The following is a 25,322-nucleotide window of genomic DNA, read 5'->3' as shown; positions in this document are numbered from 1 at the left end:
ATGTATGTGAAGTAAACACTCTACCACTGAGTTACATACAGCATCTTTCTATTTTGACGAATTAAAAAATTTAAATTATGACAGAATGCCCCACTTAAGCTTACTCTGAAACCTGACAGGCTTTAAACTCATGATCCTCTTGCCTCAGTCTCCCAATTAGCTAGGATTACCAGCCCGAGCCACAAGGTCTAGCTCTCAAAGGATAGTTTAAGACCATACAAGATTTAGCCACAATGATGCCTCGTTTGTAGGAATGACAACTGGCAAACAGCATAACTATCTGAAGTAATGCATTATTACATAAGGTGTGCTACACTCATGGAAAAGAGCCACTATGTGGCTGTTAAAATGATGGTGGAAACTGTAATGAATATCACCAGAAAAACAGAAAAGTTGACCACAAAAAACATACATATCCAGTTTTATACAGATATACATTGTTAGAAAAAATGTGGAAGGAATGATATACAAAGTCGTTACTAGTAATTATGTTTTTGGTATTAGACTTAAAGATGGGTTTAATATTACATTTGCTTTCTGAGTTTTCTATAGTGCACATATGACATGCATAACAAAGCAAACTCATTTTCTCAGGCAGCACTGTGTAGCCAGGGAAGACTGTGAAATCTACCTCAGGGCTTAGCTCTAACTGAATGCATGAGCTTGGCCTTGTCATGTGACTTCTTGGAATTTTAGCTTCTTCATATTTAAAATTACAGGGTTGGGTTCAGGGCCGCCCAGCTATTATGCAGAACACTGACATTCTGAATATCAGTATTTCAGCTCACTATTGCCAGGGAGACTGGAGTTTGCTTGCTTGCTTGCTTGCTTTTTGAGACAAGGTCTAACTCTATAGTCCCGGCTGGTCCCAAATTGCCCAGGTTGGTCTCTCTAGTTATGGCACGGGTGCTGGGAGTTGAACATGGGTCCTTGGCCTCCTGAGGGTAAGTCAGCATCCCTGGCTCTGACAGGATTTAGAGTTGCCTAGGAGATGCACCTCTCTGCTTGTCTGGGAGGGCAGCCCTAGAAAGCTGAGGAGGGAAGAGCCACCCTAAACATGGTTAGCGCCATCCCGTGGGGTAGGGACTTAGACTGAGTAATTAAGAAGGGAAAAGCAGAGGGGCACCAGCACTCATCTCTCTTTGCCTCCTGATTGAGGGTCACAACATAATCAGATATCTCACGCCCCAACTCCATGCCTTCTCCATTATGGTGGACTGCATCCCCCATGAACTATGAGACAGATTAAATCCTTCCTCCCTCCCTGGTTGTTTCCCAGGGATCCTCCCGTCTCCTCCCTCTCCTGTGCTGGGGCAACAGCCACATACTATTCTCTCTAGTTATGGCACGGGTGCTGGGCGTTGAACATGGGTCCTCAAGATTGCACATCAAGCATTTCTCTGACTGAGCCATCTTCCCAGCACTGTGGTAATTATTAATAATAGCAATCATTGCCACGGTGATAATGATGGCTAACTGGCTTTTATTGAGCTTCAGCTGTGCCAGGCACGCTCAATACATCACTCAATCCTCTATAAACCCTATGCGCCAGGCTCTCTCACTCTTTCCTCTAGGGACCTTCAAGTATTACAGTGGAAAGGGCATTTTTCTAAGAGGCCAGGACACATGAACTGTGCTCATGGCGAGCTGGCACCAGGGTCATTGTCACTCTGGGTCTTGGTGTCATAGCCTTGCAGCAAACCCGAATGGCCCGCCCACACCAGAGTTCGAAAGCCTCTTACCGGGTTCTCTTTCAAATGTCTCACCAGCTCTTTAGCCTGAATCCACAAGTCTCTGTGGCAGAAAGGCAGAGGAGTGCAAAGAACAGTCAATACAGTGAAGCTGATCCCTTCCCCCCAACACAGCTGCCAAACTCTGACCCCAAGACTACCCTGAACCACCCTGGCTTCTGAGGTCCAGACTTGACCTAACTTTTCAAGCCAACTGAAACCAGTAGGGGGAAGGCATTTGGGCATTGACTTAACGAAGGCCTCTATTTTAAAGCCTTCTGACTGTTGGCAGTCAGTCTCCTCAAGTCCCTACATACCCAAGGCCAGCAAGGGTGTTGCAACCCCAGAGAATGCAACTTACTCAGTACTGTGGGCTGCCCCACTCCTCCCGGGAGAGCAGGTGGGCGTCAGAACAGAAGGGTTGAAATGTCTGATGATATCTGAAAGGACTAAAAAGAGAACCAGGGGTCACTTCTAATGACGACTGGTTCCATAGGGTGACAAGACAGCATGGCTGCCTCCATTTCAAGGCACAGCCTTCACACCGTGCTGTGAGGTCGCCCCTGAGGCAGACCCTGGGAAGCGAAGGGAGCTAAATTGAGCATCTGTCTAGGTGGGCCAGGCCCAAGGTTGCGTGTTCTCCATGCATTCTCTTTTTTACTCCCGGGGAAACTGAGATGGAGACATCAAACAAGCTATGTCAGGTCTCCCAGCTGACAGAAACTGCTGGGGTTAGAACCAGAGCTCTGGGCTGCCTTCCTGTCTTCCTCGCTCCTCGTGAGTGACAGCAGGGTGGGGGAAACTCTGGGGAACACGAAGAGAGCATGTCGCCAAGCTGACAGGCAGAAGGCCGCTAAAAATAGTGCTGTCAGGAGTGTTTAAGTCGAGTCTTGCTCCTGAGAGAGGACAGGGCAGAGCGGGGGGGGGGGGGGGGGGGCTGCTGAGGGAAGTGCCTCTTTTTGCCTTATCCTCAAAGAGCCCCCAGAGTTTGTGGAACCAGGGTCCAGAAGGCTGCAGGAGAGTTCTCTGTGGAGGAACACACTCTGCAGATAATGGGCAGGGAGAGAAATAGAAACTGAGCTGGAGGTCAAGGGACTGGGTGCTTGGCTTTGTGACCTCAGCTGGCCACCTGATGCATGCTCTTCGGTGTTGCCATTTTATCCCACACATGTGAGCCAGGTTTCCTCATCTGTGACAAGCTTGCAGGATCCCAGGCCCACGGATGGGAAATGCAGAGCTTTGGACTCGGTTCAACATGGCAAGAATGACATGCGTGAGGGGGCTACCTCATCCCTCGAGTGAGAGTGGGTCGCCAAAGGCCAGTGAAAACACATGAACACCAAGCCATGGCAGTAAGTCACTCAAAGAACTGTTGCCCAAATTAAAAGCGGTCAAACTTTACCTTAAAAGTTTTCACACACACACAAAAAAAATTCTCTGTCACTTTGTGTCATCTGCTGGGTTCTTGGTCTGTAGTTACTTGGTCTTTCTCTTGGGGTTCCATGATGGTAGTGGGACAGAGCAAAAGGCAAGGCATGGGAGATAGATGCTCTGCGTTTCCAGGGACCCTGCTACTTACTGAACACACGGCCGTGGAAAAGTCCATTTATTCAACATCAGCTTTTCCATCTGTTAAATGACCCCCTGCCTGGGAAGGGTGTGGCTTGGTGTGGAGGTCACTAGGGTGCTCTAAGACTCTGGGGTTAGAGGATGGGTGGGTTGAGCCCAAGTCAACCCCATCGTACCCTGAATGGGTCTGGACATCCCTGGACCGCTTTCTCTGCAGAACTCCTGCCACGGCTGTCAGCCATGGCATGTCTTTCTCTCTACTCAGGGTACCCGCAGCGGCTTCAGAAGTCGGGGCACCGAGGGCTTTAGGTGCAAGATCTGCCCTCCCTGTCACCTCTGCTGCCCTTGGCCCAGGCAGGATTCCCAATCACCATGTGCTTAAAAGGGGGGCGATTAGAGGTGGCAGGGTGAGGAGGAGAAATGGAAGCAAATGAGAGGCCAGGCAAAGAGACAGAGTGGTATTGGGGGATTCAGTGTCCAAAGCACATTCTCAAACTGACCATTTTCTTCTCGCCTGCCATTTGGACAGAAACAAGCCCAGTCCTCGACAGTGCTGTGACAGCCACCAAGTCAGTGAACACTGCCTCCTGCCTAGGAGACCCTCCTACTGCCCTAGCACCTTACCTGTCAGTCAGGTGACAGGAAGGCTGGACAGTGGCCTCAACCTTCCTTATTGGATCATGAGCAAAGGGGGGCAGACTTCCCTTCTCTAATGCATGCCAAGCCCTTTGTGTCAACTGCCAGGCTCAACTGACAGGGTACCAGCTACATCCCCTTGTTCATTACCAACAGAGTGGCAGCTGAGCCTCACATCTGCATGGCCAGCTCACCTCACAAGCAGCAGGCAGGGGACACTCTACCCAGGCTAGCTCAGCAGCATTAAGGGACTCAGGGATTTAGGCTAATGCAATAGTCACAGAGGTCCTCTGTCATCAAATGAAGAAACCCAGGCCACAGAGATGGGTTGTCACAATTATTACCACCTTCTGTTTTCTTCACTGCATTTTCTGGAGCCTAGGATATGTTTTTATGGCCGATAAGAGAGATATTATAGAATAAGGTTTTCTTTTACAAATAAATGGAAAATGATGCTTGGATTTCCCCAGGACACTTTCTCAGGTAAGTGCCATGAATCCATCTCTGAGGTCCTGCAAAAGCAGGAACCCACAGAGCTTTGGTCCAGCCCCTCCCCCCCCAGCCCTTTCATGCCCCTTAATCTTAATTCATACATCACTCATGATTTCTGTTTAGGACATGTGGCCTTCTATCCCCCACCTCGGCCATCTCCTTCCTAGGATGCCTTCCCATTTTCCAAGGCAGTGGTGATGAAATGAACAATAAAGTACATCTTCTTTATTAACAAAGTGTCTGCAGTGTCACAGGGGTGGGGACAATCTGGAATGTGGCCGGAAAGCCAGGACTTACCTGTCATGACTCCCATGCACACGTGCTGTGGTTCTTTCTCGATGCTGTAAGACAGTACACAGGATCAGACTACACTTGTCACACATGGAAGCCCTCCCCTTGGCCATCACAGGCCATTTCCCAACACATTTTGGCCTGTCCTTGTTCTGAGGACAGAATAAGGGACAAACAGCTCCCCCTGGACCCTGTTCCCAAGCTCTCTAGTCCTGCCCAGCACTGAGGGGGACATGAGCCCAGTGTGAGATGACTCTGGTCCAAACCCTGCAAGGTCACCCAAGAGCAGAGGTAGGAGGCCTTGTGACAGATGCAGGGATTCCACTTTTCTGGCCTTTCCTGCTTCTCTCTCATTCACCCGGAGGAGCCACAGGGAGTCACACAGGCTCTGGGAGGATGCTTGGAAGGTTCTGGTCACGGCTGTGTCCCTAAGCCTTAAGCAAAGACTTTAAACTCCCTGGTCTTTGGTGTTCTCCATCAATCAAGCAAGGAGTTAGAGGACAGTGTGTGGGGGATGTCCCAGGATGGGTACCTTTGAAGCTTCTCCATGTTGAGCACGCCAGGGCCTGGAAACTGGAAGAGACGCTTGGTGTAAGTTGGCTGGGTGCACGACACAGGAAGGACCAAGTCCTTCTTGCTCATACCTTGCTCCCCAACAGCTTGTGTGTTGGGCCCTCACAACAGAGCTGCCAACAGCTTTCCTCACATCATAAATCATGTTTTATTCTACGCTGAATCAAAATACCGATTTATAGTAAAACCCTTTATGATCTAAGGATGACTTTGTTGTCTCTGCCCCTTTGCCTAGAATGTAAGGGCCACTGAAGGCAGCTGCTTCCATCTCTTTGTGTTTGACTCGATGTCTTCCGCCTAGTTCAGTGCCTGGCACATTGTAAGCACTCTGTGGGTCAGACTGAAGGGGGCTCAAGTCTGCCAGCTTGAGCGTATAGTTGCTTGAGGGGTAAGGAACCTATGATTGCCAGATCTCATATTTCAGACACTGGAAACACAACCATTTGAAACCTCCTGATTTCAATGTTGGCAGCTAACTGAACTAAAGGCGTGCCATGGGTTAGGACCGCAGATTTGCTTCTTCTGTAATTAGCTGATGGGAAGCACATCTTGTTCCCACAGGAGAGGTGGTGGTCAGGAGAAGAAGAAAGAAGGGAGAGAGGAGAGGACAAGGCGGGAGGGAAAGAGGCTCATCTGGGAGGTTTCAGAAACCATGAGAAGGGCCACTGTTCTTTCTCCTGAGTTCTCATTTGCTTAATACCTGGCCAGTACTATGCTCTCGAGGTTTCAAGCCAAACAAAATACAGCCTCTCCCTGCAAAGAATCTAACAGAGGCTCCTAAACAGGTAAGTGCGTCTTCATTTCAGAGACTCGGGAAACTCAGAGCAAGACTGTCAGCCCTAAAGACCAGAGTCCCTTTAGAGAGGTCACGCCTGCAGGAACCAGGAGTGTCAGCCTCAGAAGTTTTGTTCCCAGGCCCCCTTTGACACCTTCTGCTCCATCAACACACATGGGAAAGCTCTGTTGGCCAGATGCCAGGGCCCCAGGGCTATTTCCCAAAGTCAAGCCTGCACCTCTACACCTTTCTACCAGCCTCACTCAATCCCCTAGTCCCTGTCATTTACAGATGCTCAAAGACTGGAGAATGTTCTGGACCAGGCAGCTATCGCACACTGTTCAGGCAGAGGTGGCATTCCTAACGATGGCAGGGTGAGCATCCCAGGCAAGTTCCAGAAAGGCCTTGTTCAAGAGGAGTGGGGAAGAGAAACTTGGGGGCGGGGGGTGTCTCAGGAGCACTGGGTCGCCTGTGGTGCCCCAGGGGAGTGGGTTGAGCCACCTAGAGGAAGAGAGTGCGGGCTGGAAGAAGAGCCTGAGGGAAGGTGAGATCTCCCTGACTCAGGTGTAAAAGGTAGAGGAGAGCTCTGGGAGAGAGGCCAAGTGGTGACAAGTACTCTGCTCAGCTGGGGTCATGGGGACTTGAAGGACAGCAGGTTCTGCTTCTTGCTAAATCCAGGGTAGGTGGTATGGGGCGGTAAGGACTGATAAGAGCATGTGACATTATCCTTGACCTTCTAGGCTTCTCCCACATAGTTTTCTCTGTTCCGCCCTCTCCCCTTTGCACGGTGTATATGTACCCCACGCCCATCATCTGTTCACAGTTGATGGACAGCTAGGCTTTTCCCGTTTCCCTGCTATTGCGTGAAGAGTTGTTTAAACATGGATATGCAAGTGTTTCTGTGGCAGAACGCAGGCTCCTTATGTCCAGGGGAGTTGTGGAGTAGCAAGAAAACTAAAGAGAGAGAAGAGAGGTTTTAAGAAGAGGAGAAAGCCAACAGAACCCATGACACATGTCGGCAGAAGAAGGAATTACAAGAGGGTGGGGGCAGGGAAGTGAGGAGGGGACAAAAGGCTGCATCTCTGCTGGATGTGGACATTTCCTTGTCACTACTTCCTGCATTTACATTGCCTTATATATTATAAATAAAGATAGTAAGTTGTATAAATTCATATTTACCACAGTTATCCATTTTTATTAAAATCAATGTATTTTTTAAAGTATTTTATTATTTTATGAGTGTTTTGCTGCATGTCTATCTGTGCATCACATGTGGGCCCAGTGTCCATCAAGGTCAGAGGTCAAGAGAGAGTGACCAAGTGACCAATCCCCTGGGACTGGAGGTTCAGATGGTTACGAGCTGCTGTGTGGGTGCTGGGAATTGAACTTGGGTCCTCTGCAAAAGCAAGAAGTGCTCTTACAGTGAACCAGCTCTCCAGCCACTCAATGTATTAAAAAAAAAAGCAAAGCAGACATGGAATTTCCTTTATCGTATAAAGCAAAGCTTAAAAGATTACAAAATCTGAGCAATGACTGAAATTCAGTATGGAGGTTTCTTAAAAAGTAAAATGAGTTTTCCATGTGAGCCAGCTACAACACTCCTAAATATTTATCCAAAGGGTTCAAAGTCAGCATATCCAACAATACTTACACATCACTGCCTAATGCAGCACTCGTTCACAACAATTATATTATGGAACTATCCTAGGTATCCAACAGCAGAGGAATGGGTGAAGAAAATGTGGTTTTATATACATAGTGGAATTGTTTTCAGCCATAAAGAATCAAGTCAAATTGCTGAGAGACGTATGCAATTGGAGACAATCATATTAAGTAAGTTAAGCCAATCTCAGGAAGACAACTGTCCTGTGTTTTTTCTTGTTCGCAGTCCCTGTATCTTATGCAGATACATAAAATCATGAATGAACATATGAAATGAAAAGTAGAAGCGAAAGGGAACGGAGGGGACCAAGGATGACTAACAGCAGGAAGGGAGGTGAGAAACAGAAAGAGAAATTGTAAATATAAAGATACAGGATATGTAAGAGGAATAAGCTCAATAAAAATAAATGCTTGTAGGAAATTTAAGCAATATGCTTTTAAAACATATGGCAAAGATCATGGGCAATACTTATCAGTGGCATTAACTTATTAATGAGAAACCCCAAACATCCCCTTTCCTGAGGTGAATGTAGGCATTCATCTGATTTTTTTTTTAACATTAGATCCTCTAATGTTTTAGACTATCTTTGACTCACGTAGTGCTCTCTCCCAAGTGGAACACTATTTGAGATAGAGTCCAACAGCCCAGGCCAGCCTTACATCATTGTGCAGTTGAGGATGACCTTGAATTTCTGATCCTTCTGCTTCTTCCTCCCAAGTGCTTACATCACTTGGCCACACCCGGCCTCAAATGCAACATTATGCCAAGACATCAGGACCTTATTCCTGGTGTCGCCAGTACCAAACGGGCTCCTAAGCCAAGCTATATGGAATACTTACAGTTTCCAGGTTGCCAATGGCTGCCACAAGTTTAATGTCTGAGGGTCTCAGAGAGTGGACTGTGAAGATAAGAACCCATGAAGCAAGGTCAGATCTACCACAAGGCAGAGAACGCCCTACGAGGGTACGCAGAGCAGACCCGCACCCTGCGGCCACTGAGGCCAGATCTGCTGGCAAGTTCAGAATCCTGCACTCACTGAGAATACTGGAACCCGTCCTCAAGGGTTCCCTCTCCTCTGGAGGACAGAATGTTAACCTGGACTTGGCCTCTCCAAGCCTATGTCACCTGGCCCTCTGCCTGTCTCTCACCTTCCACTCACCCACGACCCTGCATTTATGAGCTACCATCAATAAGTAACAAGCTAAAATTAGGGCCATATGGATACCTAATGGTTAACTGTAGCTTGAAGATTACCAGAGGATAACTCTCAAAGCCAGTGACCACACAGAAAACCATGGAGTGCAAATTATATGCAAATGATACACATCTCCTTAACCCACGTGGGTGTATTCCTAGAAACCAGTGGCCAAACTTCCTGGCTGTGTGATGGGGGAATTTAAATGTAAACTTCTAAAAGATGTGATTTTTTTTAAAGAAAGTACATCAGTTTTTCTTAAAATAAGTTTAAGTGGAAGGCCTACTAAAGTCACATACACACAGACACACACACACACACACACACACACACACACACACACACACACACACGTGCATGCACATCCATTAAACTCAGATGTAAAGCTTAACATGTAAAGCTGATTTATAGCATCTGGGTCTTAGAGAAACCTAGTACACAGTAGGAGCGACTACAGTGCCCGAGGTGACTCTGTGGAAGGAATGGGGAAGCCACCTGAGTGACAGGTTCCAACCCCCAATTCCCAGGACACTTTATCCCTCAAGGGAGTCAAGGAATAGGAGGTTGTCCCCATGTTGGTTTTATCTTTCAATGTTGTGCTGTCTCTGTCCTTATAGAAGTAGCCAAGGAGGAAACAGAGCAGTGATTCTCAACCTTCCTAATGCTGGGGCCCTTTAATACAGTTCCTCACATTGTGCTGACCCCCAACCATAAAATCACTTTCACTGCTACTTCATAACTGTGATTTTGCTACTGCTATGAACAGCAATGTAAATATCTGCTCTGCAGGAGATCTGATACATGACTCCCCAATGAGGTCATGACCCACAGGTTGTCAACCGCTGCAATAGTGTATGGTGAAGGTCTGAGGGAGCATGGCATGCCCAAGAGGTAGACGAGGAACGGAGGTAGAACTTCTGTTGGCCACAGACCCTTGCCTGCTCATGGCCAGTGCACACATACCTGATTTAGAAGGCACATCCAATTCTAACTTCTTTGGCTTGCAAGGGAATGGAAAATTCTTCAGGGCCCGCAACTGAAACCAAACACCCCAAAACATCAATTTCCATGTCCTGAAGTATTGCCTGCTAAAACACTTGGTGTAGAAATGACCCTGTCCTTGCCTACCTAGGCTCAAAATCCAGAAGCAACACTTGACCGTGGTCACATTTTCCCTGGTGGGGGGTGGGAGGGACAGGCATCTCTTGATGCGGATTTTAGAAAGCCGCATGTGCACACGTTAGAACAATGAGGTGGGGAGGGCAGGTGGGTGACAAAGGAGAATAAAAATCAACTCTTGGGGTGACGGATGATGAAATGCTCTGGAAAAGGAGAGCTGTGGCTGTAAAACGGCAGTGTTCCCGGGGCTGCTCAAACAGTGTCAATGTTAATGTTTGTTGTGGGTTTTCTATTCCAACTTTAAAAGAAAGCCTAATCAAAGGATAGAGTGTATTGAGATTAAATGTAAAAAATAATTAATTCAGTGCCTCATTTGTCTTTGTCTACTATTTCTCTCTTACTTTGACACAAGGCATTGTGCGTATTTGCTGCTTCAGACTGGGTCAACATGAACCCAGGAGCCTCTTGTGTCTCCTCCACACTGGAGTATCCTGATCCCAAGTGGATCACTGAGAACAGAGGAGAGACACAGTGACCGGCATGCAAGTCTTCAGGGCAGCATGGGTCTCTTGGGCACTGGTACCAGGAATCCAGAGTGGCTTCTTTGTCGGAATAACACGGAAGGCTGTGGGACATGGGAGGTGCCAGGGGAGGCACCCTGGTAGGAAAGGCAGGCAGTGCACGAAGCCCTCACCGCATCTCACAAGCGTAAGTTAATTTCTCATGAATTACTGATTACAGTAACAGATACACTTACTCCCATCTCTTATCTCGTGAACCTTCTGGGAAGACCTCACCCAAATGCCTTCGGATAACTTACAACATCTGCTTCAAGGTTCACAGTGATAACACACCCCATTTATAATGCTTGCAGCACACTTCTGGGAACCACCCGCTTGATCTGCAAGGATGATGAGCCCCAAATTTCAGGAGCCATGGTAACATTCTGCCAGGCAGCCTGGCTGGCCTGGGGAAGCAGCTCCTTTGGCCCATTCTGTTAAGGCATTAACAAAGGACCATCAACCTGCTCGGAAATCTGGATTTGTTTTTCCAATAGAAGAGAGCCTACCTCCCCACCCCATTACACACACACACACACACACACACACACACACACACACACACACACACCTTTCACCAGGGTGAAATCCTTACCATTTGCTGGGGCTGCCATGCCATTACATTCTCTCCAGAAGAGCTATGAGTTTGTGAGGGCCCTAAAAATGAATAAAAATAAATATGTAAGCAAGTAAACAGAAATATGTGTATATGTGCATTTGTGTGTGTGGGGTGTGTGTGTGTGTGTGTGTGTGTGTGTGTGTGTGTGTGTGTGTGTGTGTGTGTGTGTGTGTGTGAAGGCCAGTGGTGTCTTCCCCAACATTCTCTGCCTTATTTTTTGAGACAGAATGCCTCAGTGAGCCTGGAGCTCACCCATTTCACTAGATCGTTTGGCACACAAGCCCCTTGAGATCCTTCCGCCTTGACCTCCCACCACAGGATTACGAGTGTGCCACCATGCTCAGCTCTTTTACACAGGTCCTAAGGACTGACCTTAGTCTACACAGATTTGAAAGTTGAAATTCACTCTTACCCAAATTTGTACCTTTTACACCCTTTGCCTAAGCCCAATTATCTGCATGCCCAGATTTGTAATGTCCTTTATCTTAGAAAACCACAGATTCCATTTCTCTTTCAGTTTGTTTATATGGTGGAGGACATTGATGGATTTCCGTATGCTAAACCATCCCTGCATGCCTGGAATGGAGCCTACCTGGTCATGGTGAATGATGTCTTTCATATGTTCTTGTATTTGTTTTGTGAGTATTTTATTGAGTATTTTTGCATCAATGTTCATAAGAAAAATTGGTTTGAAATTCTCTTTTTTGTTGTTGTTGAGTCTTTGTGGGTTTAGGTATCAACGTGACTATGGCGTCATAGAAAGAATTTAGTAATGTTCCATCCATTTCTATCTTTTGGAGTAGCTTGAAGAGTATTGGTACTAGCTCTTTTTTTGAAGGTCTGGTAGAATTCTGCGCTGAAGCCATCTGGCCCTGTTTTGTTTTTTTTGTTTTTTTGTTTTTTGTTTTTTGGTTTTGGTTGGGAGACTATCAATGATTGCTTCTATTTCTATAGGAGAAAAAGGACTATTTAATCTGTTTATCTGATCTTAATTCAATTTTGGCAAATGGAATCCATCAAGAAAATTGTTCATTTCCCTTAGATTTTCAAATTTTGTGGCATAAATGCCTTTAAAGTTTAAAGATTCCATTTCTATAGCTCTCATAGTTTGGAACAGCATGATGGTACTAATATATCCCATTATTAGAATTGTTGCTAGTAGAATTTCCAGGTCAAGGTGCAGAGGTGTTGTCAGAGAGGGGCTGTCACCCTATGTCCTGCATGGGAGCATTATCAGATTGTCATCCTGCTTCCTTGCCAAGGATCGTAATGTTGGACAGATAGCTGCCATTGGTTGGGGATCTAGGACAAAGCAGGGAAGACAAGCAGCACACTAGAATGCTCTGAAGGGCAGTGAAACTGTAAAGAGTTAATCATGGGGACTCTCAGCAGCCATGACTGTGCTAAGTACCTGGGCACCGCTGTCAACTCTTGAGGGGTCTTGCTGAATTGAGGCAAAGGAGAAGAAGACCAGATAGGCAGGGAGACCACAGAGACACATTCCTCACCCCAGGGTATTCGGGCTATATAGCCCTGGCTGGTCTGGAACTCACTAACCAGGCTGGCCTCCAACTCACAGATCTGCTTGCCTCTGTCTCCTGAGTGCCAAGATTAAAGCCATTCACCACAATGCTGGCCTCTGTGTTTTTGTTTTTGTTTTTGTTTTTGTTTTTTCCTGTTGTGACACTCTCTTGATATCTGTCTTAATAGCTAGTTCCACAAGTAACTTGATACTTGATCCTGGATTTAGAATTGTTGCTTCCTCTCACTCTTTTTTTTTTTTTCTCCCAGCTCTCAGCCTAGTGTACGCAGTACATCTGAGGAGCAGCAGACACCAGGAAAAGGCAGATGTGAGCTGGGAGACAGAGCTTGACTGATTTTCCACCCCAGCCTTCTTCTGCAGCTTTACTTCTTGACCCTGAGAATAATTTATCTCGAGTTGCATGAAGGAAAAGCAGTATATTTCCAGTTCCCACCCACAGAGAGGCCGCGAGCAATGGCTATCACCCACCTCCAGACCCCATGACTCTTAAAATTCCCAGAAGCCAGTGTTCTGAGCAGAAAGGACCCTGCGATAGGAAATCAGTGAGGCGTGGACAAGTGTCGAGTACTGGAAAAGGCTAGGACAGGGTCTGTGGCTGGAGGGCAACAAAGAAACAGGTAATAAAGAAATAGAGGGAGCTGGACTTCAAAGCCACAAATGCCAGGCTAGCCCATGGGTTAGTGGGGACCATGACCAATCTTGAAGAGAAATTTTAAGACGCTGTTCCTACAGTAGTGGGAGAGATGAGTTAGCAGGGCAGAGAGTGGAGCCCATTGAGGATCTTCCCAGGCTGGGACAGCAAATGTAAATGTATGAGGTAACCACAGCTTCCACACGGCTCCTCCATATCAGGCACTCTTCAGCGCCCTTATGTAAAACAACGGTTTTAATCCCCACGACAATTCTACGAGACAAATGCCATAAGCTCACCATATACGCAGCAAAGTGAAGCCCAGAAAGCTCAAGTTACACTAAAGTTGACACAGCTAGCAACTGGTGACAGAGGGACTCAAAACAGGCAGCCTAGCTCACTCGGCTACAGGAGCCATGTTTGGAAGCAACAAACTGAGTATAAGCCACATGCCCAAGACTAGACCAGGTCCGACAAAGGCCAGATTAGTCCATGTTTTAGATTCTGTAGACCCTAAGGTCTCTTCTCTGACATGACCATTCTATTCATGACTTCAGTATTGTGAAAGTGGCCACAAGCAACACACACACATACACACACACACACACATACACACATACACACACACACACACACACACACACAAGTTTATATTCTACACAAGTTTCACATGTCATAAGATGTTTTTTCCCCCTTTTGGTTGTTAGAGCCATATTAAAGTGTAGAAATCTTCATGGGTATCAGCAAACTGATTCTAAAGTTTCTATGGAGAGGCAAAAGACCTCAAATAACACTGAGGACCAATACAGCAGAAGTCAAAACTTACTATAGAGTGCTATAATCAAGACAGTGTTCAGTTAGCAAAAGAATAGACAGATCCATTGGAACAGAATAGAGGCCAGAGAGGCCCAGAAAATATAGTCAACCAAATCTTTGACAAAAACAAACAAACAACCCAGAGACAATATAGTGGAAAAAATGGTCTTTTCAAAAGTAATGTTGGGACTGGGCATGGTGGCACACACCTATGATCCCAGCACTCTGGGAGGCAGAGGCAGGTGGATCTCTGTGAGTTTGAGGCCAGCCTGGTCTACAAAGTGAATGCAGGACAGCCAAGGCTACACAGAGAAACCCTGTCTCGAAAAACCAAAACCAACCAAGCAAACAAACTGTTGTAATGCTGACTTGCTGGACATAGATACGCTCCCTCCCCCAAAATGTGACAATGTATTTTAGCTCATAAGTTGCACAAAAACAAACAGCAGGTTGGATCTGATGCATGTCCCTAATCCATGTCTTACACTGGGCCTGAAAAGAGGTCATCCAGGTGGGATAGGAGGGCAGACCTCTAGTGCCTAGCTCTAGCTTTCACAGGGTGGGTGAAAGACCTGAATGTAAAAAAAAAAAAAAGGCATTTAAAGGTGATGGGAAAGGAAAGAGAGGACCCTAGAATAGACAGAGAACCCCCAAAACACAAATAGGCAGATATAACCTTCAAACCCAGAGGGAACCCAGAAGTCAGAGGGGGAGACAGATTAGGAGACTGCTCCTCAGCATCTACCTGTAGCTCTGGGTGTCAGCAGGGCGGGCCTTGCTCAAGCAGATCCCAGGACCAGAGCAAAGACACGGGCTGTCCCTTGGTAGACTAGTAGCAGATAGCCAAACAAGAGTAGGCAAATTGTCCAGAGCGCTGGTCCAGGCAGAAGCTTTGGGTGTCAGACAGGGCTAAGAGCTTAGACACCCCAAGTCTTGTCAACCTCCCCAAGCCTCAGTTTCCTCGTCTAGTCCATCATAAGATGCTCATGGCGACGTCTGCCTTGCACAGCTGTAACAAGAACTCTGGAACCTTCCCCTTCCCCAAGAGGCATTGCTGAAGGCTTAATGGTTAATGGAGAAGGGGAGTCGTTTTCATCAGTGGTGTAGACACTGGTAAAGTTACAGTTAATGCTCCCTCTCCTGCTCATCAGACAACCCTATTTAAAGCAAGTGGGTCACAAAACCAAAACAGATATAAAAGTGGAAAGAAGGCTTGTTGGTAAAAGGGTGGGAACGTGGGAACGGGGATGAAAACAGCCAAAATTCATTATATACATACATGAAATTGCCAAAGAACAAAAGGAAATTTAAAATTTTGGATATTTATTTTCAGTGTGTGTGTGTGTGTGTGTGTGTGTGTGTGTGTGTGTGTGTGTTGCCTGCATGTGCACCAGTGCACCACAGGCATGTCCGATACCCACAGAGGCCAGGAGAGGCCATCAGATGCCCTGAAACTGGAATTACAGAGAGTTGTAAGCCACCATGTGGGTACCAGGACTCAAACCAAGGTCCTCTGGAAGAACAGCCAGTGCTCTTGCCCACTGAGCTATCTGTCCAGCCCCCTAAATAAATACCTTCTACAGGAAGTAGATGACACAAGACAAGGATGAGTCGCTGTGATTTCCATGGCCAGCATCAGAGAGGCCACACACTTAGTCTCTGTAGCCTGAGATAACCCATGACTTAGTGTCTGTAGACTGAGATAACCCATGTAACTAAAGGCTCTAGAGTTCACATTTTCAACTTGATGGCAAGAGTCTCCAGGATAATTGCTCTAGGCTGTCAGAGAGACTGTGCTGTCTCAACCCTCATGGAAAGTTACAGCCCTTTGTCCTGTCCCCACTGACTCGTAGGAGGTACTTAGGCCTCATCCGTGTCCTGTGCTTTTGATCAGATATGTGGAAAGAAAATTCTGTCAGTGCTCCCCCAGTGCCTGAGGCATTGTGGCAGAAACCATCAAAGCACTGTGACATCACTGACCCCCGCTTGGGATCTCAGGCGAATGCCTCCCTTCTGGAAAACTGTTTACCATCCGGCTCTTGCATCTACGGGCTCCCTGAAAAACTCCCACCCCAGTAAGGTTAGTCAGGGAAAAACACACGTATTTTTCCACCCTGCCAGGAATAAAAGGGAAAGCATCTGTGTGTGCCCCAGGCACAGGCCTGGCAGAGGTCAGTCATGCAAGTTAGAGCTGCAACCTTTGGGGTCGGGAACTAAAAAGGGTCCATTATAGCTCCAGGCCTTAATGAGGTACAGTGTGCAGAGACTTCTCCCTCAGTGATTTCCTCCTTTTAAAGCAGAAGCTCTCTATTGCTCCCCCAATACTAGACACTGCCCCTCCCCACACTCTACCCCACCCCAAAAAAATCCAGGTTCCACTGGACTGCATGGGGCCTAATATGCCAGACATCAATTACAGAATTCCCCTTGGGTGGCGCTTGTGTACTTCCAGGTTAATAACTGGACTCTATCCAGCCCTGGCCACAGGGAGGTGGGGGTGATTTTACTAGACACCCGCTCTGATTCACAGATTTCCTTGATGTCTGTCCACTTAGGACACATCCGGAGCACAATTTTCCATAATCTCTCTCTTCCTTGAGGAAGAGCAGCTCCCTCTGGCGACCTTGATCATGCACTCAATCTTTCTGTCTCTTGACTTCCTCATCTATAAAATGGGACTGAGGCAGGCTTCCTCGCTTTCCTCCTGGGGTTGCTGTGAGGATCAAAGAACAGGAAAGTGCTTTGTGGGCAAGAGCTGTGCGTGCGAGCAAAGATCACCTCCCAGGATGAAAGGAAGGTGCATTCCTCAGCAACCGGGAAGAAAATCCAGAGCAATAGAAGTGAACTCAGGTCATGCTTTGTGGCACACTAAATTCTTGGGCTCTTTGTAAAGGGTGATGTCCTCACAGCAAGCCTAGGGGCAGGGTTTGTGACCCTCCAGAGCAGTGGGTCTCACCTTTCCTAAGGCTACAATCCTTTGATACAGCTCCTCATGACGTAGGGCCTCCAACCATAAAGCTATTTTTGTAACTATTTCATAACTGTAATTTTGCTAGCTGTGAACTATAACATAGATATTTGACATGCGGGATATCTGATATTCAGCCCCTGTGAAGGGGTCATTAGACCCCAGAGGAGTTGAGACTCACAGCTTGAGAGCCGCATGTACAGATTCAGAGACCAGACCATCAAGGGAAATGCGGGCTTGAGTTTTGCTGCAATCCTCTTAAAGCATCGTGCTGTGCCCGAATCTAGAAAAAGGAGGGTCAATGTCACACAATGTCTCCCTTGTGGCCTCCTTGACTGTATGCAGATTCGATGCTCCTTAGGGTGGTTGGCAAGTCTCATTCACACGCAGGCAAAACAAAACCCTGTGGTGGCCTGTGAGCAGGCGCCAACTTGTGACCAGCTATGTGTGCTGAGTCAAAAGGCTGACTCACACCTGACTGTGGCTTCCACCTCAGAATTCCAGGCATGCTGGGAAGCACGGGCATCCTTCTGTCGCATGGTGCGTGAGCAGTCTGCATGCCAGCCAGTAGAAGGTGACCCTGAAATCCAGAGAGACTGATAGGCTGGCTTCTGGGTATTTGTCTCTGAATTCTGGGACAGCGGAAGGGGTGAGCCTGTGCAGTCACCTCGTTTGCTTCCCCAGGGAACGCTGACCTCATGGCTTAGTAAACTTGACAAAGACACCCAATAAGACAGCTAGCAGAGAAGTGTGCGGCGTTCAGTGCTCTTTAAAGTGAGTCTGCTGCGCATGCTCCGAGGCCACGGGCCTTTTGATTTGGACGTCGTAAGAAGTTTATTGTGTGTGTTACGATTTGGATGTAAATCATGCCCCCACGGGACTGTGTTTGAATGCTTGGTCCTCAGCTGGTGGCACTGATGGTTAGAAGAGGTTTCAGAACCTTTAGGAGGTGGGACCTAGTTGGAGGAAGTAGGCGGCTTATGGGAAGGAGGGCCTTCCTTGCTTCCAGGTGGCGCTCTCTACTTCCGGGTCGACAGACATGTGAGGAGACCAAGCCACGTGCTCCTGCAGCTATAAGCCCTGCCATGCCCTCTTCCCCTTGATGGACTGCACCTCTCAAACCCCAAGTCCAAATAAATAATCATCCCTTACATTGCTTCCTATAGGTATTCTTTCACAGCCACAAGAAAGCGAACAATAGAGCTCCTGAATTAGCACCATATGGAAATGTGTCCCGTGGCTATGCCTACACGGCCACCATTTCCAGCTGCCCTTACAGTCGGCGTAGGTTTGCCATCAGGCTGGCCAAAGAATCAACAATATCATTCCACTGAGCAGGAGACACAACCCACAACCTCTAGTCTGATGGCCATGAAAGTCATCAGAAATGAATTGAAAAGTCATGACCCAATGCTGTCTAAGTTTTCAGCTACTAATGACAATGGCCAAAGGAAGACACCACCCACTACTTGGGTGGAGGCCAGTACCCACTCCTGTTTCCTCCATCTTCTTCCCAGCCCTACCAACATCATGCGCTCTAAGGGGTGGCAGTAGCACTCACAGGCCAGGCCTTATTCATACTTGGGTGTTTTGCCCTTGGCCTATACATTTTTCTTGACTTTGTTTTGCATCAGGGGCAGGTACTGAATAGGGCCAGAACAAAAAGGCCATGGATATCTCTTAAAACTAAGTGTGTGGGGTGGTGGTAGTAAGGGAGCCTCAAGAGGAGAAGAATCTCAAGGAAGTTTGAGGGGACCCTCTGGAAGGTCTCCTTCCAGAGACTGGGGAGGGGGGAGGGGAAGACGGGCATCACCTCACATACAAGAGCAAATGGTGGTCCAAGGCAGGAGAGCTGCGTTGGTCTTTTCCGGAGTCCATCAATCCTCCTGCCCAGAGACAGGGATGTAGCTTGGTGGGAGAGCACTAGGTGTGCTCACTTACTCTCTACTTCCTCTACGGATGCCAAGCTTCGATCCAACCAGCCTTGGGGAGAGGTGAGCTTTGCCTCCTCTGAGCGGACCTGTGCGCCTCCCTTCCTTTGCACCCCTTGTCTGTTCTTCTGGGTTTATTTCAGCCCCTACAGAACCCTCTGGGTCTGTAGCACAGGCCCCCTTAGGACTTCTCTACCCTGTTTCCACCCCTCAGCTCTCAGAATCCTATTGCTGTTTTTGCAGCTTTTTGCATCTGTGTTGGTGCTTAATTTTCCTCCAGTGACTCCATGAGATCTAGTGTCTCTCCCTAGAGGGTTCCGCACATTCTGTTTGGCATCTGCCAATGAGGCTCAGCCTGTCTTGGGTTCTCCCAAGGGTACTCAGACGGTTAATTGACAGCAGAAAAAAAAAACCCTGCAACTTCAAGAAAATGATGATTGACAGTTAAGTCCTAAAAACCTAGAAGATTCAGGTGACATTCCAGGAAAGTAGACTCTTGAGCCCTGAAAGAAAAGCCCATACCTGTGCTAGCTGCTTGGAGCAGGAATATAGGGACAAATGTGTGTGATGGCAAGATTGGGGGCAGGGACTGAAGCAGCAGAGACGGAGGGAAGTGTGTGGCTTCAGGGTCCCAGGAATGACTCTGCTGACTTCCAGATAAATGACCCAAGCCAGTCCCTTCCTCTTTGCGTTAACAACTTGAAAGAGACAGGGCACAAGAATTTCTCTAAGATCTGTTTCCACTCTTAATTGTAATGATAATATTTCTAGAAGGCTAGGACAGGAAAGGAAACCAAACTCCAGGCAGGACTCTGGTTCCTCACAGACTCAAGACTTGCAGACTTGCAGCGTTGACTTACTTCACTCATCTCAGATGTGTAAACACGCACGGCCGCTTCGTTCAGCTCCTATCCTTGGCTTTGCACTGAAAGTATCACGGATGCAGCACCAAAGCAACGAGTTGTTACCCACAGATCTGACAGCCTTTTAGGAGACTTGTAAGCCACTTGTGGAAAATCAAAACTCCAATAAAATCGGTATTTTATTACCCATGGTGCTTTCCTGCCAGCTCGCTGTGGTCAAGGACAGTTTGAGATAGTGCTGTTTCTGCATTCAAAGTTAAAGTTTTCAAACAGGGATCTGTTCTGACGTGTCTGGTTTGCGTGCTTAGATCCTGCTCCCCTACTGGGTTCTAGCACTGGCCAGATGAGTGGTCAAGGGCTTCGGCTCTGGTCTCGGGACTGACTCAGGCTCCTTTATTTACTAGTTGAATGACTTTTGATAAGCTAGCTAGCCTCTCAGAGTTCTCATCTGTACAATCCATCTTAAACGGGAGTTGCTATGTGCAGTCAGCCCTCTGCAGCTGGATGTCCTGAGCCCATGGATTCGACCATTGGGGGTTGAAACTATCTGATCAGAACTGCGCAGGTGTCACAACTATTTGGATACATTTACAGTTGGTTTTGTATTGACATCTACCTAGATATGGGTTAAAGCACCCTGGAGCTTATGCATGTGTCTGTACACATCACTCTACACAGAGTACACAGGAACTTGAGCATTCTCAGACAGGCGTACTCTCTGCTAGACCCAGGGAGAAGCTGTGTGTCCGTGGCTGCCAGAGGGTTTACCTCTTCTAGGAAATGTCACACAGTGAATCTAGTTTGAAGCGTCTCTTTACTGGCAGTGGTCTCTCTGATTCTGAAGCACGAACCTTTATATTTGTATTTTCTCCGAAATTGATCACCTCCAGTCGAGGCTCCAAAGACTATCACGGGTGGATTTTTTAAGGAGGCTATTACAGAAAACATAACCAACCAAGCATAGAGACGCACAGTGTCTACGAGTGAGAGTTAGTGTGGAGAAAATAGAGCACAGATATCATAAACCTTTGTATGCTGAAATTACCTGACAAAATTTATAATTTTTTTCCATACTTGAGGTTTTTTTAAAATAAGAAGTCAAAATTACCAAGCTATATTTATGTAATAATTAAAATATGGCTTAACATACTACATGTAATATAGTAATACATACTGTATATTAAGCCAAATCAAATGAGTTTGTGAAGAAGTAAATTAAATTTGAAAAAGAAAATCAGTTTCAAAATCTTTTTTTAATCTGCTTTAACAGCAAATTAAATACATCTGAAAGACAATGGAAAAGCTACATGTATAAGTACCTAAAAGGATGGTGGTATTGGGAGAGAGGTGACAAGGTGACATGTGACAGGAGAAAGCCAAGAGGAAAAGATAGGATGGGTGGCTGAGAAGTCTTAAAATGGATGACAACTTTGGAACACACGAAGAAGACCAAGCGAGGAATATATAGAAATTAATAAACTACAAAATAAACATATAACATGGACTTGTATGTATATATATATGTATACATATACATATTTTGTGTGTGGCATATGATTGTGTACATGTTTGTATGTGCATGTGTGTATATGAATATAGAAACTGGAAGTTGCCATTGAGTATCTTTTTCTGTCATTTTTCTACCTTGCTTTTTAATGTATTTATAACTCTATTTATTTATTTTGAGGCACGGTCTCTCACTGACCCTGGAATTTGCTGGTTTCTAGAAAGACTAGCTGGTCAGCAAGGCCCAGGCAACCTCCCAGTCTCTGCCTCACCGCCACATACCTGACTTCTTGTGTGGGTTCTGGGGACCCTAACTTAGATCCTCATGCTCATGCACCCCGCAGTTTATTTACTCGAGCATCTCTCCAGCCCAGACTATGGCGTTTCCCCTTTATCTTTCATTCTCCTTGGATCAAAGCCAGCCTTGGAAACTGCCTTGGCCCCAAGAAGCAGCAAAAGTGATGCTGGGACCCGGGTATTAGAAAACCTCGTGTGGACTTTATTTGTGTTCTCTTGTGGGAGTGAGGGGGAGGCGTGGGTCATTATGTAAAACATAGGCTGCCCGTTAGAAACACAGACAATGTGGAAATGAACCAAGAATGCTAAGCACCCAGACATGTCGTTTTCCATCAGTTCCGTACTATACTATGGGAATAGAGTTGAGCTGTCCTTGACAGGAGTCTCCCAAATTTCAGATCCACTGAATTGTGAGAAAATACAGCGATGGCTGCTCGAAGTAACTAAGCTTTAGTACAATTTGTTATACGGGAAAAAAAATCTGTTACACAGAAGATTGCTCATCCAAAAATTAGTTCTTCAGAAGTATTCAAATGGACAAACTTCTGGTACAATAAACAAAAGAAAAGGGAGTTGCTTAGGAGTGTAGCTCAGAAGTAAAGTACTACATGTTTAGCATACACAAGACCCTGGGTTCAATCCCCAACATGCCAACAGGCAAGGAAAAGGAAACAGATTAAGTCTCAAAAAAAACAATATCAACTCCCCCCCCCTCTCCGATCCTCCCATAGAGAGGACAAGATGGCTCAGGGGGTAGAGGCACCCACCAGGCAAGCCTGACATCTGAATTTGCTCGCCAACAGTCCACATGAAAAGATAATACAGATGTGCTTCTAAAATCCCAGCACTTCTCAGGTAAGACAGGAGGAGGAGACAGAAGGTTCTCCCAGAAGCTCACAGGCCAGCTAGGCTGGAATACACAGCACTGCAGAAACAGAGAGACTCTGCCTCAAATGCAAGACGGAAGGAAGCAACTGACTCTCAAAAGCTTATTCTTTGACTTCTGGCAAGTATACATCCACACATTCTCTGCCTCAGTGTCGCCTCCTTCCTGTCTGTCTCTCTCTCACCACATATATAGGATGGTGATGATGATGATATAATAATAATAATAATTTAAAAGTAAGGCCCTGAGTACAGAAGCTGTAGATATTTAAAAGATGAAAACAGAAAATTTGATTTTAAGAATGACCTAAATTTTGGGGGGATGGGAGAGGTGGCTCTGTTGGCAAAGCACCTGCCATGTAAGCATGAAGATCTGAGTTTGATCCCCTGCACCCATGTAGAAGCTGTGTGCACAACACACATCTGTAACCTTGGCACTGGGTGGGGAAGGAGGTGCAGGACAGGAGGATCCTTGGAGCTCCTTTGCCAGCCAGCCCAGCTGGGGCAAGGAGTTTCGGCTTCAGTAAGAGACAGCATCTCAAAACAGTGAGGTGGATGGAAAACCTATTGCAGAAAACACGCGACATTGACCTCTGTCTTCCACATGTATGTACACATGTGTGCACATGCCCCTAGACTTGTAACACACACACACACACACACACACACACACACACACACACACACACACACACACTCAACATCCGCTTATGAGCTGCCATGTAGATGCCGGGGATTGAACTCAGGTCCTCTTAAAGAGCAAGCAGTGCTCTTAACTGATGAGCCATCTCACAATCCCCCATTTATTATTTTTAATATCTTTTTTCAAATCAGGAACAAGATAGAAGTTTCTTAGTCTCACCGGGAATACAGATTGAGTCACCCTTAGGACGCTTGGAGTCAGATATGTTTCAGATGTTGGTCTCAAAGTGCTTCTTCTGAATTCTCTGCCCCATGCTCTCTACTAAAAAAAAAATCCTTCCATTTTGGTGCATTTCAGATTTTGGATGTTCAAAGTGAACTCACAACAAAGCTCATAGCAAGCATCACACTTGCTGATGAAACTGTGTAGAAAGTCACTGAGTTGTGTAGACTTTGGGTCTGGTTAATTTGAGTGTTCTCTGGTTAATTTGGGTGTTCTAACTTATTTGCGAGTCCTTTTTAAAAAGTACCAAAATTTATAAAATTAAAAAGAAAAAGAAAACACTACCAGTCAGAACTTGGAAGATAATGATGCCTCCAGCCATCTCTTCTATGAGAAAGTTGAGACAAGGTTTCAGACACCTCGGAAACACACAAGCATGGAAGCATGAGAGAAGAGCTGAGAAGGAAAGGACAGGACCACCAGACTGTGAGCAGAGAAAAGTCCTACAAAGAAGCAGGTAAAATATAAGAGAAATTAGCTGAACTCCAAACTCACCATGTAAACAGCAATTTTACTACTCTATGCCTATAATAAATACTTTTAAAATTAAAAAGTTAAATCTATTTGCCATACAACATAAATATCATCCACCTTGGGATAAATTGATCAAAGTACATGTTAAACCTCAACAAGAAGACTGTATAAACTATGAACAAAAACGTAAATACATGGTCGGATTTGCATGACCCAATTGTGTAATACAGTTTATCTCTCCTACCTTGATTCGTACTCTAGAAAGAAATCTTTATCAAAGTCCTAAAAATGGACAAGCTGATAAGTTTATAGGAGAATTCAAAGCCAAAACACCTCAAAAGATGGAGAAACGGAAAATCATTTTATCAAATTATAGATCTTACCACAGAGCTACACAGTTAAGGCAACATGCTACAGGCAGAGAAATAGACAGAAGCTTGCTGAGCACATATGACCCCTAACCTGTGAAACAAAAGGCTCGTGGAACCAGTAGGAAACGACTGGCTTTTCAATAAATGGTGCTGATGCAGCTGGGTATCTGCACTGGCTTCCTCTCTTACACTAGACACAACAAAAGTCAACCCAAATGTACCGAGAGTAACCTAGACGGAGCAGCAAACACAGAAGGAAGTGTGTGGTGTTCTTTGTGACTTCAAGGCTGGAGCTTTTAGACAAGGCACACAGAATTACTAACCATACAGAGAAGACTTCCAAGTCATACCTTAGGGATTGAGACAGAATATACATTAGGATTCTGACTGCCATCCACAGCTACCTGACGTCACCCTTCTGTCTCTATTGTTTTGTAATTGCTTCCAAGTCAGGACCAGCTAGAGCTGAGCTGTGGCTCTCAACCTTCTTAATGCTGCACCCCTTTAATACAGTTGGTTCCTCATGTGGTGGTGACCCTAACCATAAAATTGCTTTCGTTCCTACTTCATAACTGTGATTTTGTTACTGTTAGAGATTGCGATGCAAATAGTTTTGGAGACAGAGGTTTGCCAAAGAGTCACAGACCGCAGGTTGAGGTCCACTGAACTAGAGAAAACCAAATACTCTCATGTAAATTGCCAAAGACGCTGTACTCCTTAGCCTGCCTCCAGCTTCCTCCAGCCAACATCCCATAGTCATGGCCAACCTGAAGCCCCTGCTTCTCCACCATCAAGCTTTCCCACCTCCCCCCTGCCACCCTTTGAGTCTATGAAATGGAAAGTATGGCTTCTTCCAGCAAATTCCAAGTACTCAGTCTACAATTCCCATT

At 46.3% G+C, this 25,322-nt stretch overlaps 1 protein-coding gene across 2 annotated transcripts in view; it reads right to left on the bottom strand.

Moving 5' to 3' along the window:
- Nucleotides 1–25,322, bottom strand: part of PLB1 (phospholipase B1) — a 142,741-nt gene that overhangs the window by 100,025 nt on the left and 17,394 nt on the right. The window contains exons 3-9 of one of the 2 annotated variants that reach the window (XM_084792749.1): nt 11,199–11,260; nt 9,888–9,960; nt 8,569–8,627; nt 5,251–5,291; nt 4,725–4,768; nt 2,092–2,179; nt 1,743–1,794 (exon numbers count right to left, since the gene is read on the bottom strand). In XM_084792749.1, coding sequence (XP_084648875.1) covers nt 1,743–1,794; nt 2,092–2,179; nt 4,725–4,768; nt 5,251–5,291; nt 8,569–8,627; nt 9,888–9,960; nt 11,199–11,260 — 419 coding nt within the window. Of the gene's footprint in view, nt 1–1,742; nt 1,795–2,091; nt 2,180–4,724; nt 4,769–5,250; nt 5,292–8,568; nt 8,628–9,887; nt 9,961–11,198; nt 11,263–25,322 lie in introns of those variants that run through there. The other variant, XM_084792750.1, reaches the window with a different exon arrangement.

The sequence above is a fragment of the Acomys minous genome (genome assembly GCF_964271855.1).
Source record: "Acomys minous genome assembly, chromosome: 8".
NCBI lineage: Eukaryota > Metazoa > Chordata > Mammalia > Rodentia > Muridae > Acomys > Acomys minous.
The sequence above is the reverse complement of the archived record's forward strand: the minus strand, read 5'-3'. Positions and strand labels throughout refer to the sequence as shown.